The sequence below is a fragment of the Eublepharis macularius genome, chromosome 7 (assembly GCF_028583425.1).
Source record: "Eublepharis macularius isolate TG4126 chromosome 7, MPM_Emac_v1.0, whole genome shotgun sequence".
Classification (NCBI taxonomy): domain Eukaryota; kingdom Metazoa; phylum Chordata; class Lepidosauria; order Squamata; family Eublepharidae; genus Eublepharis; species Eublepharis macularius.
In genome coordinates, this window is record NC_072796.1 from 32,056,790 (window position 1) to 32,076,679 (window position 19,890).

The 19,890-nt window shown below is 42.6% G+C and overlaps 1 protein-coding gene across 4 annotated transcripts in view; it reads left to right on the forward strand.

Annotated features, from left to right (window-relative positions):
- Positions 1-19,406: 19,406 nt before the first annotated feature.
- LOC129333180 (cadherin-6) overlaps positions 19,407-19,890 on the forward strand; it is a 102,278-nt gene continuing 101,794 nt past the window's right edge. For all 4 annotated transcript variants that reach the window (XM_054984657.1, XM_054984656.1, XM_054984658.1 and 1 more), the window contains exon 1: positions 19,407-19,634. In XM_054984657.1, coding sequence (XP_054840632.1) covers positions 19,407-19,634 — 228 coding nt within the window. The remainder of the gene's footprint in view (positions 19,635-19,890) is intronic.

Sequence of the window (19,890 nt, forward strand, 5' to 3'; positions counted from 1 at the left end):
TGTAGAGTTGTCAACCTCCAAGTGGGACCTGGAGATCTCCCAGAATTACAACTAATCTCCAGACTACGCAGATCAATTCCCTTAGAAAAAATGGCTGCTTGGTACGGCAGACTCTATAGCGTTATATCTGTTGAGGTCCATTTCAGTTTGCCAGGTCCCCTGGGTCTCAAACCAGGGGTGGGGGATGTGGGGGAGTGCAATGGGAGTATTCACCTTGTGCATGTGGGTAGTACACATGCTCTCCAAAATGTTTCTGTATCACACTTGGAATGACATAATTCCTGGTGCAGTACGGAAGCATTCCGGAGTGCGCTTCAGAGTGTTGTTGACCCTTTCCAGCACGTCTCTCACTCCCAGCCAGGTCAGAGGTAGTGGGGTGAAGGCTGGAAGTGGGGATCCCCCACACCCACTGGTTGATTCGGATCCCTAAGTCCATTCCCTCATAAAATCATGCCCTCCCCAGGATCCTCCCCCAAATTTGCAGAACTTTTCCAACTTAGAGTTGGCAATTCCACTTACCAGTTGAAAGGGTCCAGGGGCCAAGCTACTACACAAACCTGCCTTAGAACAAGGAAGAATTAAACGCTTATGTACATAGATGGTGGTGCATTTTTTGAATGGAGGATGCTAGAAAACAAACTCTCTCAATTTGGAAATATATGGTCAAGACTAACAGTGCAATCCTATGAAGAGTTACTCCAGTACAAGCCTACTGAAGTCAATGGGCTTAGACTGGAGTAACTCTTCTTAGGATTCCATTGTTAACCTCCTTTGAATTTGTGTTCAGTTCACAATCAGATATATCCCACTAGTCAGCCTTATCTCAAGACAAAGAGTGCATGTTAAAACTCATTCTTAAAGACTGGATGATCTTCAGCATATTTAGGAGTGCTGCTTCCTGCTGAGGTGCAGGGGCGGTAGTTTCTTATGCATTCTCTTGAGGACTCTGGCAGGACACAACAGTAGCATTACCAACCTCAAGGAAAGGCCTGATGTTTTCCATGAATTACAACAGATGTCCAGTGGTCGTTTTGGAGGGTGGACTATAGTATCATGTCCCTGTTAGAGGTCTCCCTGAGGCACCATCCCCAGATATCCAAACCAGAGTTGGCAAGATTACACAACATTCCGAAAGTGGGAGATGGAAAAGCTGACAGACTGGGACAAGCTAACCATGGCTTGTCCCCCCCCCCAAGTTTCAAACAAAAGGTGTGAAAAGCTTCTCCTGCTGCCTCAGAGTAGAGATGGGCACAAACAGCAATACGAACAAAAAAAGCCATGAACAGCCCAATCTGCTCTTCGCGAACAAGCTGTTCGTGAAGACCCATTCTAAATGAACAGGTGGTTGTTGCAAGCCTCGTTCGTTGCTGTTCGTTGCTGTTCGTCGAGCCAGACAGCCTGGCACCTGCAATCAATTCCCTGGGCAACTTAGGCAGTGATTGTCTGAACTCTGTCTGAACTCCTGCTGTTGCCCTGGAAACCCCAATCTAAACCCAATTTAGCTTGGTAGGCAGGTCTTCCTTTCAAGTGTGGAGCTCCAAATTGGTTACAAGGGAATGAAGACCAGGGAGGAGGGGGGCTCCAAGCTCTGGCTTTGCAGACAGTGGAGAGGGAGAGAGACAGCTGCGGTTGGTATTTTGATAGAGAGAGTGCATTGGAGCTTGAATTTTCTTTGTGTGTGGTGGGATAGGGATCTACCCCTTCAAGTTCCAGGGCTGCTGCCAGGCTCTGGGCCAAGCTATTATTTATTATTGGTACCTTTCCTGCTGCCTGCTCAGGTAAGGTTTCTGGGAGTGGTGCAGTAGGGATCTACCCCTTCAAGTTTCAGGGCTGCTGCCAGGCTCTCGGGCCAAGCATTTATTATTGGTACCTTTCCTGGTGCCTGCTCAGGTCAGGTTTCTGGGAGTGGTGCAGTAGGGATCTTGACCAAACTTGGATGATGGCTGGAGGAGAGCCTGCTGGCCTGTATGAACATCCAACTACGAACATGTTCATGAACAGGTCATGCTCGTAAGTGTTCATGAGTCCTTGTTCGTGGATAGCAACGAACAATGAACATCATGTTCATTCATTTTTCTGTTCATGCCCATCTCTACCTCAGAGACCTCTTCTGAAGTTACTCCTCATTTCAGTGGCTGGTTGTCCTTTGTTATGCAGAAGCGGAGATGGTTGTAAATGAGCTTGATTCACCCATGGTGCTTCTTGTGAACCTTGTTGGAAGATGGAAAATATACCTAGATCACCCCTGATGGAAATCTCAGTGTTCTTTACTCTCAAACCCCCTTTGGCTGTGTTCTTCATACCAAAACATTGGAGTAATTCCTTCAGGAAATATTCCAGTTTTTGTCATTCATATCTTGTGTAATCCAAGAGCTGTTTCACAAAGTATGCAAAAAAAATGGTAGATTGAAGTCATAGAATTCTGGGCAGTTCTGTTTAGGGTTACCAATGTCCAGGTGAGGCCTGGAGATCTTCTTAGATTGCATCTGATCATACTATAGATATCAGCTCCCACGGAGAAAATGGCATATTTGGACAGTGGACTCTATGGCTGTGGTTTCCAACCTTTTAGATATAGTGATCAACAGGTCCAAATTTATTTGCTATGGTAACACATCCAGGATTGGTCTAAGGTTTTCTGGCACCCTAAGTGAAGTATGACCTTGGCACCCATCTAGTCCAGCATTCCATTTTCTACAGTGGCAAACTGGATGTTTTTGAGAAACCAACAAATATCACATCCTACTAAGAACTCCAGGCAAGAGGCATTCCAAATTACACAGCCTTCATTTATGAGGGCTATATTCCAGATTACTCCTCTAATCCCATTCAAGAGTCTAAGAAACTCACTCAAGTAACCATCAGGACACATTTTACTTGATTATTTATTAATCCTACTATATAAAATGTTTTTTTAATAAAATTTTATCAGTGAGTGGAAAAACAAAAGAAAATTTTTCGAATTTAACACAAATAATCCCACTTTTTGCCCTTGCTCGGTCCCCCACCCTTTTCCTCCCCCCTCCCTATTGACTTCCAACAGCTTTCCAACCCTTAACCCTTCTTATTACTTAAATCTATTTCATTTATATTTTCCTACCAACTTTAAATCATAATATCTCTTATTCTAAGCACATTCTTATTCTTTTACATAGCCCCTATCAAACCTACTATCAATATAGTGTATCTCATATCAATATAACATACCAATATAATATAATATATAGCAGGGATCGCCCTATCTCTTACTTTAAACTTATTCTATTTCTTTTCTTTTAAGCATATACTCCATCAAATACACTATCAATATATTATATATCACAATAATATATTATATATATGTTGTATGCTATGCCACCAATGTAGCACAGCACACAACACCACATAGCACAACCAGATATTATGTTATAATGTAGAATCTGATCCACTAACCCGTTATTTTATGTTATATATCACATATAGTATACCTCATTGAGATATCTGCTTACTCCTTCTCGTTATCCCATATACTCAATGTAATTACTATATAAAATGTTAAGTGTGTTTGAGACAACTCACTTCCTACCCTGGAGAGCCACCACAGGTTACTGATGTAGAGGGAAGACCAGGCAAGGCAGCTCATACCTCCAGAGAGCATGCCGTGGTGGGAAGCTCAGGCTAGGCTTAGGCGGGGAGCAGGCAGCAATGCCTGCCCCCCACCTTCATGCAGCTGGGATCACAGGCAATGCCCGTGCCCTGCCTTCAGCAGCTGGGATCAGGAGTGGAGCAGGAGGCAATGCCCGCTCGCCCCTTTATCCAGCCAGGATCAGGAGTGGAGCAGGTGGCAATGCCTACCTCCCTTCAACCTTCCGGAATCAGGCATGGAGCAGGCGATAATGCCTGCCCCACTTTACCCAGCTGGGATCAGCAGGGGAGCAGGTGACAATACCCATTCCTCGCCATCACCCAGCTGGGATCAGGTGTGCAGGAGGCAATGCCCGCTCCCCACTTAACCCAGCCTGGATCAGGAGTGGAGCAGGTGGCAGTGCCTGCTCCCCCTTCAACCTGCCAGAATCAGGCATGGAGCAGTCAGCAATGCCTGCCCCTCTTCACCTGCCAGGATCAGATGCAGAGCAGATAGCAAGGCTTGGGTCCCTTTACTCAGACGGAATCAGATGCAGAGCAGGAGGCAATCCCTGCCCCCCCCCCAATTCACCCAGCCAAGATCTGGTGTGGAACAGGTGGCAATGCCCTCCCCCCTTCACCCAGCTGGAATCAGGTGCAGAGCAGGTGGCAATGCCTGCCCCCCGCCTTCACCCAGCTAGGATCAGAAGCAGAACAGGTGGCAATACCCGCCCCTCACCTTCACCTAGTTGGGATCAGGCACAGAACAGGATGCAATATCCAACCCCTCTTCACCCAGCCAGGATCAGGAGCAGAGCAGATGGCAGTGCCCATTCCCCACCTTCACCCTGCTGGAATGAGGCATGGATGAGGAGGCAATGCCTGCTTGCCCACCCTCCCCTTTCTAGAGCCCATTGTATTTTTCCCCACAATGGGCTTTGCTACTAGTCTACATATATATATATGCAATAATGAAAAAAATACCAACTGAAGTATGATATGGAAGACACTTTCCAGGGTCAGATCTTAGTTTCCAAAATGCAGCTCAAAGCCTTCCCTCAAATTAAGCACCAAAATTGGTTCTTATGGAGATTCATACATGATAATATTTTTCTACATAGGAAAATGTGTATGCCTGTAAAGTTACCATTTACAGGATGACTCCGCCTCCCTCATTTTTGCTGCATAGGGTGGGGGAAGTAAGAATGTGAAAAGCTAGGATGCAGGAAGAGGACAGAAAGAGAGCAATGAGAGGGCAGAGGCTGCCATTAGGGAGGGCTGGCCTGCAATCTACTTTCAGAGACTTCTGGGTCCTCCTGACCCAAAGGTTGGGAAATACTGCTTTATGGCACTATGCCCTACTGAGATCCCTCTCCCCAGCCCCCAGCCCAGATCTTCAGGAATTTTCCAACACAGAGTTAGCAAGCAATGCTTCTTGAGACTGCAGATGGGAATCATACTTTTTAATGCTTGCCACATAATAAACAATACAAAATCTCCTCATTTGAAGGAAATTGGCCCATCAGAGAGAAGGCCTAAGTTTTTTTGTTGAAAAGCAGTTACTTAAACATATCCAGATACCTACAAGTAATATATTAGGGCTGCCAAGCCCCCTCCCAAGCTCCTATTGCCTGATGTCACTTGTTGCTTTTACCATAGAGTTTCTGGTGATTCCTAGAGCTACCCTCCATTACTTCTGGGTTTTCCCCGAAAGTGATGACAACACCTCTTTCCCTAACACTCCTGCCATTTGCTCAGCCTGGAAACCCTCCTGTCTATCCACACTAATGCTGCTTTTGCCAAATAGCAGTAGTTCTTCAAATCTCAGGTGAAAACTGTAATATATGTTCCCGTTAGTTGCCACTTAGTGACCAAGTGGCAGTTACCTTTGTTGAACAGTCAGATTAGGCATTCTTCAGGAGAAGGTGGGGTTTGTGCAGGTCTGTTTCCAAGATGGATACTCTACTAAGGCTTTGCGTGCTACAGCTCAAATAAAGTAGATTTATATCTTTGCTTTCCTGGTGTGGACTCTAACATGCACAAATGCCTTTCCCAGCTTTTCTCCCTGACATCCATTATGTGGAGATACCAGAGATTGAATCTAGAACCTATATATGGCGCATTACTTAAGTTAGTGGCGAACCAGAAGTTTTTCTGCTGCAATGTGGCTCAGAAACAACAACAAAGAGGAATATGTTATTCCTCATGGGGACATTTAATTGTACATGGAGCCAACCAAATTTTCAATGGATGAAAAAGAGGAAGGAGTCCCCTATGACAATCATAAAAGCTATACTGCTGATCATGGGACCTGCATGAATTAAAAGGATACAAGATTGGGGCTTTAAAGAGTGGAATTAAGTGAGATCTAGTGAGAAAGGTGGCTGGATTCAACCCCATGTCTGCTGACTTAGCTAATGTCAGTAAGGTGACTAGGTCTCCCACCATAGCTCCGTAGAGCAGCAGAGGAGAAATGGTGGGTGGATAGGCATTGCAAATCTGGAAGTATGCCAGTGTGTCTTTATAATACGGTAGGATTCCACCAAACTCTGTGGTTTTACTATTGAGTTTTGGTGGAATCCTAGAGTGCCACACCAAAGTGCTGACATCACTTCTGAGTTTGCAGAGGAACTGAGGTTGCATTGGTATGATGCCTATTCCCCCCCCCCCCAAATCCCCACAGGTTTCCATTTCAGTGAAAGATGACCATTAGCTTTAGGGGAGGGTTTAGAGGTATACAAAATGGAGGAATCAGGCATAGAGGCTGAAGCACTAGAGTTACATGCACCTTTTTGGTTTCCAGTTTGATATGGGAAATCACAGCAACTGCAGCAGCAAGAAAAAAAGATGCACCTTATGATGGGTAGGGCATACTTTAAACTTATCAGTGCAAGGGCATTGCTGTTCTCTATGGATGCTATGCATGTTTCCTTGACTGCTGAACTAAACTTCCTTATGCAGAGGAGAAATATTTCATTGTTGTTACCTTGGCTAACAAAAATTCAGAACTTCATTGTCAAGTCCGTGGTTAGTCTTAGATAATCTGATTTTCAAATATTTTTACTAACTGATAATAAAATGTTTCATTTCCACACATATGAACTTAAGGTTAAGGTTTACCACCTACCAACAATCAGAATGATTTTAAGCCTGTGTCCATAATCATCTTTTTTTAAAAAAATCTCGATTTATTTTGGATACTTCATTCTTTTTCCTCTGTTGGGTGATCTTATTCAGCAAAGAATTTTTTTAAAAAAGAAAGAAATACAAAGTACTCTTTTGGAAATAATTACAGTTCGTTTTGATAATATACTTGCCTTTCTCAAAGAGAAACTTTCCCTTGCTGGGCAATTTCACTCTCAGTGGAGCTGGTAAGATGACACCATAACAGAGGGATGAACATAATGAAATTGTTCCCCAATCCTTACAATTTTTGAAATTGTCCTTTTTCTTATTGTTAAATAACATTTTCTTTGTTTGTGGCTATTATTTAGAAAGGGCTGCTTCAGGGAAAGTACAGGTGAGGGAAGAGGAGGAGGAGAAGTCTAAAAGCTAATTCACAATCCAGAAAATGGAGGAAGGTTTTCAGCGTAACTGTCTGTAAGAGGCATAATTTGAAAGTCGTCTCAGAGCAGCTCATTCGCTATTTTAAACCAAGTTCATTATAGATGGTTCTGCAGCGCTGTATATCATCTGCAAGTAAAACATACAAATTATTCCAATGATTCTCCAAAGCAATATCTTCATAAATGAGGAAACAGAATTTTCTTTTTCTTTTTTCTTTTTTCTTTGCTGCTTAGCTATTACCCCCATGAAGGACTCAGCTTCAAAAGCTGGGACTGCCAGGCAGTAAAGAGGGGAGGATGATTGACAGGTCCTCCCCTCCTTTGGGGCTAACCTGAAATGGCAATTGGTGATAGAATGTTGAGGGGTTGACAGTTGGAGAGTAAACTGCAGAGTGAAAAGACTTGGAGTCTGGCTTCTGACCAGAGAGGGTCAGCCGGAGAGTCCTCTCCTTAAAGTGAAATCAGTACATTCACAAAGCAGTCCTTGGACTAAAGTGGGAAAAACAGCACTAACTCCGGCATAGACTCAAGAGATTTGGGAATTATAGTGGGCTAAGGAAGTGGGTAGAAAGGAGTCTCCCCTTCGGCATCAGGAACAGGATTATAGCTCATAACTATAATGCTTGCCCAGTATCTTGAAAGAGTTTGACTCAGTGGAGTACCCTAAAGAGGAGGAGAAGTCGTGCTGTGTCTGTGTGTTAAAAGTGGAGCATTTGTGAAGCAGTGCCAACCTCTGAAAGAACTCACTTGAATATCTTTAAGTCATGACACCAACATCTTTCATACTAGCCAGCAACTTAAAATTATACCAAGTGTTTTGTGCCTCACACCAGTGAAGTATTCTGTACCTTTCCATTACTTCAGTTCTGTATCTTTCTATTACTTCAGTTTAAACTTCTGCTTACCTGCCTACTTACTCTACCTTTTTGTAAATAAACCTTTTGTTTCATTTTGAATCTCTACAAGACTCCTGTTCTAGTTTCTGTTTAAGGGCTGTGCAAACCCCTGATCTTTCCCCTACTTGAACTTGGCTGGGAACCATACTACTTATATGTTACTGAAGGGTGGGACAAGAAAGAAACTTGAAGCTAAATCACAACCATGCTACTAAAGGCTTCCCAGCCCAGTATTCAGCTTCATAGGCTTAGAGAGAAGTTTTACCTCAGAGTAGGGAAAGGTCAGCCCAAGCCTGAGTTAGACAAGGGTTTGTGACTCCTCCTTCACCTCTCATACTCGCTTTTCCATTTAAACTATATTATCAAATACAGTCAACTCATTTACTACTATCATGTGGTCTGTACTTTTCACTTAGTTCTCCCCCAGAATTTATGCTGACCTGAGACATTCCAACTAGGGAAAGCCTTAAGAACTGATACAATGATAATCCCCCCTTTCCCTGTCACTTCATCAATCCTCCCTCTCCCCATTATCCTACCATTTAAGTCCATCATTCAAGGATTTCAGAAAACTGCTCTAAGCATATAAAATTAGCTGTACTCATCTGGGGAGGGAGCTTATGCTCAGCATTAGTATGATTTAGTAGCTAGATTACTGTACTCTGAGGGAACCCGATTCAATCTCACATATTCTTTTTCGCTGCCCCAAATATTCTGTTATGCGCAGTTTATTGATTCGTCCTCTTTTTCCTGTGCAGAGGGATTTTTTGGATAAGGATCTAAAATTTCTCTTAGCTGACAAGAGTCCAGCAATAACTCTATCCGTTGCTGAATTCCTGGCTTATGTGTGGAAGTCAAGGGTAACATTTTATAAAGCCCCCTATGATTGTGCTGTATCCTGAGATAATTTTGCTGTCTGGGGACACGACTGTGCTGCCCTATGAATTTATTCCACAACATTTCTCCTGTTTTGTCTGTATTATTTATGCCAATAAAGGTTGCTGTGCTGTCAGCTAGATTGATGGACTATGATCTGGGCAACCCAGGTTTGATTCCCGTTTTGCCATGGAAGCTCGCTGGGTGACCTTGGGGTTGTCACAAAAACTTGACCTAACCTATCTCACAAGGTTTGTTGTAAGGATAAAATGGAGGAGAGGAGAATGATGTAAGCAGCTTTGGGATCCCCACTGGGGAGAAAGGCGGGGTATCAATGGAGTAATATTTTAAAACATTAAACTTGCATTAGCACCATAGCATTCTTGTGCTGCATTCTTCTTGCTAATGTGACAAACGTGTACCAACGACTCAATTTAATTGTGATGCTGAATTTATTTGGGAGGGGGGACAGGAAGTTATGCCCAGAATCACATCCAAATGTAAGCCTACTCGAGCAACTGTTTAAAGAGTTTTGAAGATAAGAAAAGCTGATGGATAAAGTAATGAGATAGACTTAGAGGTCAGTTTCTTCCTGCTGTGTTGGGTGCCATTAGTGTATAATCTGGATGCAGTAGGAAAGAGCATCTGACAAGCCCACACATTAAGTGGACCTTGGAGATCAGCAGCAGCAGCAGCAGCTGTTATAATGGCCCAGAGAATGAAGTAACTCTGCAATAAGGCATTTTTGGTCAGTTAGCAGCAGGGAAGGAGACCCGTCAGACAACTAGGCAGACTCATTTTGGGTTCCTTAGAGTTCTGAAGCAAGTGGCCTCCTGAGCTGCATTGCTCTAGGCAAACGGAACCTTAGATCACTGCCCCACAGTAACCAGATACAAAGCAAATAGAGTTCTTGTACTTATTAATAGTCATGATGAAAAGGGGATTTTGTCTGATGCTAAACATACCTGATGGTCCCGGTGATCTGCCTCCCTCCCCCCCAATTATTTTACTAGTATTACAATATACATAATGATTAGGCCTGAATTGAATTATGAATCAAAGTTTGTCATGAACTGGATCAAGTTCGTGGTTCACAAACCAGCATTTTGTGGGAGTTCATTTCTCATGAACTGTGACAAATATTAGCCTTTGGTTCAGTTCATCAATCAGTATTTCAGTTCATCAATCAGTTTCCTAGGCAATGGGGGAGGGGAGGGGCTCTCTGCAGACCTTCTGCTCACCAAGAAGTGACGCTTTCATGAACCAAATGAACCGGTTTGCAAACCGGGGCAAGTTCATGAAAGTTCGTGGTTTGTGAACTGTGATGAAGCATGAACTGAATGAACTGCCATTTTTTCGGTTCATGCCCACCTCTAATAATGATATTTGTTGCTCTTACATAAATAAATATAAATAAGAATGGTATTTGTTGCTCTTATATAAATAAGAATGATTTGTATAAGAGCAACAAATCCCAAACATTAATTTAAAAATAAATAAGAGTTTAAAAGCCTGTATTCTGCTTCCTTACTGCACTGGAAGGATGCAGTCTGCAGTGAGTCATTGTCCTGTTTACCTGTGACACAAAATGGCGGTTGTTTAAAAAGTACAGAATCCTCCAATTCTCCAGTTTCCAGAACTAAGCATTACTCCTATGATGTTGACTTTTGGAACACTAAATGGAAAGATCCTTAGATATAAGATGTACACCATGCACAAGGACTCACACATAATAACAGTGCTTGGATGAGTACAGTTCACACTTCAGCTCCAGGTGGTTCAGACAAGATGTTAACACCACAGGGGAGATGAGTTAGATAACATCCTTCAGGATTAGGCCCCCTGCTGTCATTATCTGTAGCACATTACAGCTGGGGAGACATTAAAAAAGCTGTGTTTCACAGCTGTAATACCATCCGCAAGCCATATTTCAGCCAGAGCTGCTTTAAGACCTCTTGTGTGACATCAGAGCTGTGAAAAATAGTGAATTTGAAGTGCAGAACCCTCCCCCCTCTCTAGAGTAATTGTTTCCTGGCAATTGACATTTTGAGAGCTGTTTCTTTAAATGGTCAGCCTCTCCATCTTACTTTGCTCTTCCCAGCGTGGCTGAGGGAATCTAGCGCAGGAGTAATGGCTCAGTGCACAACTCATCCGCAGGGGCAATGACAAGAAAAGCAATGAGAGTGATGCTTTGGGATGGGGTGATTTCCACTTCCCCTTCTCCCATGCCCCAGTGATACATCCAGCATGTACTAACGATAGAATAATAGGTTAGTTCATATGTTCTGCTCTGTACCCGCAGACCCTTCCTCCCCAATAAGAAGGAGCCGTGCGCAGAGAGCGAGAACTAACCCATCATCAGTCACTTTACATCTGCGCTCCGAGCAAACATAATGACAAGCACGCTGTTCCGATGGCAGCTTGCCAGGACTGCAAACGATCGTGGCGCTAATTAACTCACCTGTGGAATTCATGCTCTGCAGCCACACTCTTTATGCAGCCTCTGAAGCGTGCTGCCAATTTTTTTTTTTTTTTAGGCTGATGGTGAAAAGGAAAGTTTCAAATGCCTTGTGAGGGTGGTAGTTCTGTTTTATAACAAGGGCACCGTGCAGGTTTCAATAGAAATAACCAAAGAAAGAGCATCTTACAGGAGAGTGGAGGTTACCTGGTGGCAGGTGAATGAACACAGAGCACATTGGTAGTATTGCATAGTCAAAACTGCTTTTCATCAGTAATTATTATTCACAGTTTTTATGATCACTGACTACAGTGGGCCAATTGGTACCTAATTCTGGGGCAGTTTGTATACTCTACCTATTCTGCTGGAAAATGGCTACCGCTTTACTGGTGGATGCTGAATTCTGACATTCCAAACACAGACTTGGAAACTAGTTTTATTTGAAACATACAGATTTGTTGTTTCTATGTAAAGAAATATATGTTTTATTTTGTTTTTAAAAAGACTATTCACCCTTGAGTGCAGAAGAAACACAAACATTGTAATGAAAATAATGTACCAGTGAAACGAAGATTTCACCACAACATCAAACCATTCATGTGAAACAGTTCAGTATTGTACCATGACTTAACATTTACTGTCTCACATTCTCCACTGGCATTATGAACCGTCAAGTCACTTCTGACTTATGCCAACCCTATACATTAATGACCTCCAAAACCTCACTGATGGCTTTGTTCAGGTCTTGCAAACTGAAGGCCGTGGCTTTATTTATTGAGTCAATCTATCTCATGTTACATTTGTCCCAATGCCTTCAACTTTTCCTAGCATTATTGTCTTTTCCAGTGAATCTTGTCTTCTTGTGATGAAATTCCTGAGTCACTCTTCTCTGTTACCAGTAACAAAAGATAAAGGGCATATTTCAAGGAAAAATCTCATTAAATTAGCTTTGTTACTTCATAAAGGTTTTAAATAACCTAGTTTGTATATCAGCATCACCCACCAAACATTCCTTAACCATTTGGTTAGATTTGGAAATTAGTTCTTTTATAGTCAACAAGTTATTGCTTAGTTAATAGCTGAATGTACATTTCTAATAGCCAGTTCAGTTCTTTAATACTCTTCAAAGAAGAAGTCAATACTTTATGTGTTCTATATAGTAGTTTATTGATAAAACTTCCCGAATTTTTTGTTGGAGGCAGGAGTAAGCAGAACTGACCTCAGATGGTCCACAGAAACAACAAGAGAGGAAGTATGTGTAGCTTGTGATTGATTCTGTCATGGTTATGTGTTCAATGCCAACAAGGTTGCTGGTGCCTTCCAAAGCCACATCTCTGTTGAAGGTGGAGAAGCTCTCTGGAACAGCATGTGATGTGGCTCATGATATTGTGGCTTCAGTTCCGCCTCTGTTGACGGAAGTTCTGTTGATAGAAGTGATGGCAATTTTCACCAATTCCATCCTCCTGTGGCAAACTATGGACTCCCTTCTGACTCCCCTGGAACCCTCTATCCTTTAGGAATAGAATAGGGGGCATTGAGGCTATAAGGAGAAGGGGGAGTCGGTGGAAGCTATAAAACCCTTTGTTGACAAGCTGAACGAAACTGATCAAAGGGTGGGCTTAATTGAAAGCGAGGTGAAAACCATTAAGGCAGCAGCGGGGGGGGCAGAGAAGTCTGCTCTGGAAAGTGCGTCACTTGTGAAGGCTACAAAAAAGGAGCTGAAGTTGGTGGAGAACCAGCTGATCGGGCTACAGGTGGAACGAACGCAGACAATTTTGCGTCTCCAAAACGTGAAAGAGGAGGAAAAAGAGGATCTGTGGGAGGTGGTCTCGGAACTATTGGCGATACCCGCGAGGACGACTAAAGAAGAGGTTAAAAGCGCCATTTTGGAGGTCCGTCGGGCTTCTTCAAAATATGCAACAAAGCGACAGTTGCCTCGTGAGATCATTATTGACTTTTCATCTAAAAAGATTCGGGACACCATCCTATATAACTCATACAATGCGGATTTGGACTTTATGGGTTTGAAAGTCAAGATTTTGAAGGACGTTCCATTTCTAGTCCGGAAATGGCGTTTTAAATATAAAAAGTTTGCAGCTCTTCTGAGGGACCATGGAATAAAGTACAAATGGTTATTCCCGGAAGGAATATGGTTCAGATATAAAGATCAGGCCTATAAGATATTATCAGAAGATCAACTAAAGGATTTTGAGAATAAAAACCCAGAACTCTGCTGCACCGAGAACGAAGAAAAGGAGGAGCCGGAGGGGGGGGAGGAGGAGGAGAGCACCGCAACAGCAGTTGCACAGAGAGAACTGCGTCCGGGACCTAGAAGGGGGAGGAAAGTTTAATCAGAATTTGAAATTTTTATTCTCTGTATGATTAACCACTCCATCATTATCCTATGGAGCTATTTTTGTATTATGACAGTATGAAGGGAAACATTGAAGTGTAGTGTTTAGTGTTTGTAGTTCATTCCCCCCCTTTTCTTTTTCCACCCCCCTTTGTCCCTTCCCTCTCCCCTTTCCTTGTGATAGTCTTGTGTAGTGTTTTGTAGTTATGAAAAATAAAAAAAATTATAAAAAAAAAGAGAAGGGGGAGTCATATTCTGCGCTGCCCATGCAAATCCTTCTGTCCTCCAGAGTTTTAGGTAGGATCTAAGTCTGAAGTTCTGGGCGAGTGGGTGGAACTGAAATTGGAAACCCCTCTTAAACAAGTAGAAGTGCCTTCTTCTCATATGAGAAGTTGTCTGAACCCAAGCCAAAGAAAACCTAGCAAGTATATGTACAAGGCTTCTAAGAAGAGGTTATATATCAACATTGAAGGGTTTGCAAAAGATTTATTCAGTTCTCGTGCTAAGGAATTAATTTCCTTCCTATGAAATAAAATGTTTCCACCAGAACAAGAAAGGCAGGTCTGGTAACTATGTAGGGGGTGAGAATTTTAACCCTACCTATGTAGGGTTAGTGTTCCATGGATCATGAAGTGGCTGCACAGTGCTCTGCAAGAATGTTCCAGAAGCCTCTGGAAAACATTAAGGTCCCTTGGCAGACAAGTTATTGTGGAAAGTATCACTTGAAAGAAGATAGTTTGAAGACCAGTTGGCATGCCATTGCAGACTCTCTTCCAGCATTGCCAAGTGTAAAGCACAGTTGCATGTCAGCTGTCAAATAATACTAGATATCAACTGTTGGATGTCAGTGAATCAAGTATCTTTGGGAGGCAAACCCAGGCATCCGATACACAAAAAATATTTAGCCAAATGGTTTGATCCTAAAACTCCATTCAAAGAAGAGCCCCCAAGGAAGTACAAGTCTTCCTCCCCCAGAAGAAGCTTCTCCTGCAGAGAAGTCTCCTTTTACTGGAGGAAGGAAGGCATGACATGCAACTGAATAAAGTCTGAAGAATATTCAGCACCAATATTCACAAAGACAAATTTGAAGTAGAATTGCTGAAGGCAAATCACATTAACACACCATGCCGTGCTTCCAGAATCTTGGTGGCTGATATGCTTGGGCCAGCAAGTAGGTGTGTGTTCCTGTGCCCCATCATTCCCAAGACCCATTCATTGGGCCAAAGCACTTCAAAGGACTGCTGGACAGAGAGTTGGCTAAGAGACTGACAGTGCCATCCTAAAAGAAGTTGCATCCTTCTAAGCTCAATGAAGTGACCTTAGAAGGCTACATAGGACTGCACTGTGAACCGGATCCTTGTTGAGATCTCACCTCTGCTATGAACTCCCCAAGAAGTCTTTGTCAAAGCACTTTCTTTCAGCCTCAGCCTCCAAGCTAGAGGAAGGCATGCAGAAATGATGTGAAAAAAGGGTTCATCTAAGGGAAGTTCCTTGGTTACCCCAATCTTGTTGTGGGCCAGCAGAATTTTATAACCAGCAACTCGGTTACAACACCTTGCTTTGCATGTGGAGGGCCTGAGGTTCAGTCCCAAGAATCTCCAGCTAGAAGAATTAGGTAGTAGGACAAGTGGGTGATGTGGAAGACCTCTGATTGAATCACTTGAGATCCAGTCAGAGTAGACAACACTGGCTTAGATACACTATCTGTCTGATAAAGCATCTTCATATGTTCACATTCTCTCAAGTCTTTTGTTCTACTTCTAGCATACCATATGAGATTTTTGCAGGGCTTTTTTTCAGCTGGAACGTGGTGGAACGGAGTTCTGGGACCTCTTAAAATGGTCACATGGCCTGTGGCCCCGCCCCCTGATCTCCAGACAGAGGGGAGTTTAGATTGCCCTCTGTGCTGCTCCAGTGGCGTGGAGGGCAATCTAAACTCCCCTCTGTCGGGAGATCAGGGGGCGGGGCCACCAGCCATGTGACCATTTTCTCCTAGGGCAACCCACTGAGTTCCACCACCTCTTTTCCCAGGAAAAAAAGCCCTGGATTTATGGATTAATTTTATCCTCAGCCAAACTACATGCCATTCCCAGTTTTGTGTTTCTTTTTTCATGGAAGTCTCACTAATGTGAAAAAAAGTTTAATACATTTATTCTCAGTGCTTCAGCTTGAAGGATACTCTCTGCATGTCACAATCAAAAGGCGTCCTTTGCATTTCTTTCTATTAAGTAACACAGATGACAAGAAAAAGAGGCTGCAGTTTGTAGTCTTTTGTATTGCATTAAGCTAAAAAAATAGTCTTTTTACATTGTTTTTCTTCATTTTTTTGTCTGAAGGAGCTTTGTTGTGTTGTCTTTCCTTATCTTTTTTCGTTTGATGACAAATTAATTTCATAATACAGTGCGGAGGATATTTTTTTAAAAAGCATGTTACATCTAAATCCACTTCTCATAAAAGAAATATAACTGGTAACTTGTGAAATGTATTAGTAAGAGTGAAGGACAACATAATTATGAAAAGATGGATCTACAGTGAGCCAGTTTGGTGTAGCAGTTAAGAGCAGCGGGACTCTAATCTGGAGAATCGGGTTTGATTCCCCACTGCTCCGCTTGAAGCCAGCTGGGTGACCTTGGGTCAGCCACAGCTCTCTCAGAGCTCTCTCAGCCCCACCCACCTTACAGGGTGATTGTTATGGGGATAATAATAACATACTTTGTAAACCACTCTGAGTAGATGTTAAGTTGTCCTGAAGGGCGATATATGAATCGAATGTTGTTATTATTATGTTATATTCTTGAGCTGTGCTATGAGACTGATTTCCTCTTGACTTCTCAGTTGGAATGATACCCATGCCAGAAAATTTAATGCTGGTTCAGCTGTGACTGTGTTTCCCCACCCCCATGCTTCAAGAAGATGGGGAGGGGCCATGACTCAGTGGTAGAACACCTGCTTTGCATGCACACAATCCCAGGTTCAATCTTCAGCATCTCTAGTTAAAAGATTTAGACAGGAGGTGATGTGAGAGAGCTCCATCTGAGACCCTGGAGAGCCACTGCTGGACAGATGATACTGACCATGATGGAACAATAGTCTGACTCAGTAGGAAGCTGCTTCATGTTTATGTGTGCCTTTTAGGATAGGCCAGCCAGTGGCTACTTATGGCGACTACAGGGGCAGTATCAAAGGAAGTCCTTGGCTTCTGTGCTGATGGGGGAGGGGAGTGTTGGACTTCTGGGGCAACTGGTTGGCCACTGTGTGCAAGAGGATTCTGGAGCAAACTCTACTGTAATATCCTTTGAGGTATGGGGGATAGGGAAGCTTGCCCTTTTAGTCCGACTGAATAGCGAGCACACAGGAGACTCTGGTAGCTTCAGTAAAAGATCTCTTTATTGCATCCAATGTGTACAATTGGAGAATTGTAAGACACACATTGGAAGTCTGTAATGAACACACACATAGAACAAGGCATTAGAGAGGCCTCTCCCATCCAGGTCTTGAGTGGGGAAAAGAAACTAGCTCTTGAGGGCTCACTTAAAGGTGGTGGTAGAGAGTGCCTTGAAGTCACAGCTGACTTATGGCAAGTGGCAACCTCTCGTGGAATTTTCATGGCAAGAGTCTAACAGAGGTGGTTTGCCATTGCCTGCCTCTGCAACCCTGGTCTTCATTGGAGGTTTCCCATACAATTACTAACTGAGGCCATCCCTGCTTAGCTTCTGAGATCTGATGAGATCAGACTCACCTGGGCTATCCAGGTCAGGGTCGCTTAAAGGTATATACACATATATACATTACATCATAAAAACAGTTGCTAAAGAGCTGGGGCCCTGACCTGGGTAACCCAGGTGAGCCCAATCTTGTCAGATCTCAGAAGCTAAGCTGGGTTGGCCTTAGTAATTGGATGGGAGAACTTAAAAGAAGACCAGGGTTGCAAAGACAAGCAATGGCAAACCACCTCTGTTAGTCTTTTGCTTTGAAAACCCCAGCAGGGAATGCCATAAGTTAGCTTTACTTGACAGTACTTTCCTCCACAAAGGAGGAGGGAAAAGTTAATTTGTCTACAGCTGCAGGTTTGCAGGACTGTTTTTTTAGAACTTGACTCTGAAAAGGAATTGGCTCTTTGACTGAAAAGCAGAGTTGCCATGTCTGAGTTTTGAAATTCCATAACCATATGGAATATATATAGAATATGGTTATCATTAGCCCAGTCTTCTAATTTTTGAAGCAAATACCTTCCATAAAGTTTTGATGTGGTATCAAGGAGACTTATGGGATGATAATTATGCGGATTAGTTTTGTCTCTTTTTTTGTGGATGGGGATCACTATGCTGGTTTTCCAACCTACAGGAAATTTGCCTGAGTTGTTAATTTGAGAGAATAATTTGGCTAAAATCGGATTCCACCAACTGGGAAATGCCTTTATTAGATCAATGGGAATCAAATCCTCACCTGGAGCTTTACCAGAGGCCAGAGATGAAACTAAAGATTCTACCTCAGCTTCCGTCACAGGGGGCCACTTGGGTAATGGTAAAGAGACTAAGGCAGAATTCTTAAACCCATCCACCAGCTTCTTATCATGTGACATCTTGTGAGTAGGTGGAATGGATTCGTACAATTTAGAAAAGTGTGCATGCCAAGTTTCCCCTGAAATTTGAGCCTCAAGTTGAGAAGATCTGCCTAGACTTGGAGATTTCTCTGGTATACCATTTTGGGGAGCTAAGACTTTGGTGATTCTCTAAATATAGAGAAGTTTGCTAAGACCAGGCAAAAGAAGGGTACTCCATAAGTACAACAAAAGGAAAAAAACAATTTATCTCTTATAGCAGATTATTAAAAGGAGTGAGGCTAAACTCGCCCAATGATGTGCTTTAAGGTCCCAAGGAAAGGAAGTATCCCTCAAAATATTACAGCTTTCCTGTGTCTTCAGACCTTGCAGATGGGGAAGCACATGGCTTGTAGCAGGGCACTGATTAGGCCATGCACCTCTTCATTTCCCTTATGCTTTATTTCTTTAAAATAGTTGTATCCTTCCCAGAAGAGGATATGAATATTGTATATACCTGTGCAAGAATGTTCAAAACTGCACAGGCAATGGGTTAACACCTCCATAGGAAGGCCAGACATATTTTTGAAAATCCTGTATTTATGTCATGCGGTCTGTAATTACCACCATGAAAAATGCCAGAGTTGAAAACCACAAATGCTTTTGACATAATAAGTAGAATCACCCACAGTACAAATATTATAAAGTTTAAAAAAAAAACAAGTTGCCCAAACTAGTATTTTTAAGTAAGTGGAATAAAGAGCAAAAATAAATAGAAATGCTATTATTCCTCCCACTCATCATAGATATTGCATTCATATTATATAAAGGGCCACTTGCAACATTCAAGAACTGCGAGCCTCATAGGATTTTTTTTTTCGTGGCAATTACGTCTACCTTTTTGTCATATTTGCTGTTACAATGAATGCTAAGTAGCTCTGTAAACGCTTGATAAATTGTCATTTCTTTTTCATTCCAGAGATCTACAGAGACCTGAGCAAAGAACATTAAGGAAGGGAGGACGGAGGAATGAGATTTGCTTCAGTGCAGAAAACTAGTTTGAATTAAGGTGAAGAAAGAAGCTATCCCTTCAAAATTGCTTTGTGTTGCCACAATGAGAACTTACCATTGCTTCTGGCTCCTTTTCTGGGTTGGTCATCCCCACCAAAGCTCATCCACTCCATTATCGGAAAGGACTAATGGCTTTCCAGAAAATCCAAAGGTGTTGGATCTATCCAGAAACAACAGGAAAGAGCTTAGTCGGTCCAAAAGAAGCTGGATGTGGAATCAGTTCTTCCTCTTAGAAGAGTACACAGGAACTGACTATCAGTATGTTGGCAAGGTAGGGTTTTTTTTTTCTTTTTCATTACTTCTTATTCTGATGTCCCTTGAAATGGACAAGCCAAAATGGCATGCCATTCCATTACTAAGCCTGTCTCTTATCATGGTGTTCTGATAAACAGCTCCTTCCAATGAGAGAATTACAGAGTGCAATTCGGCAGCTGCACTAACAATGCAAGACATGGGAGAAAAAGTAGTCTGATTTACATAACAACAGCCATGTGTGTTTAGAGTAAAATCTGCAATTAGATCTTTTC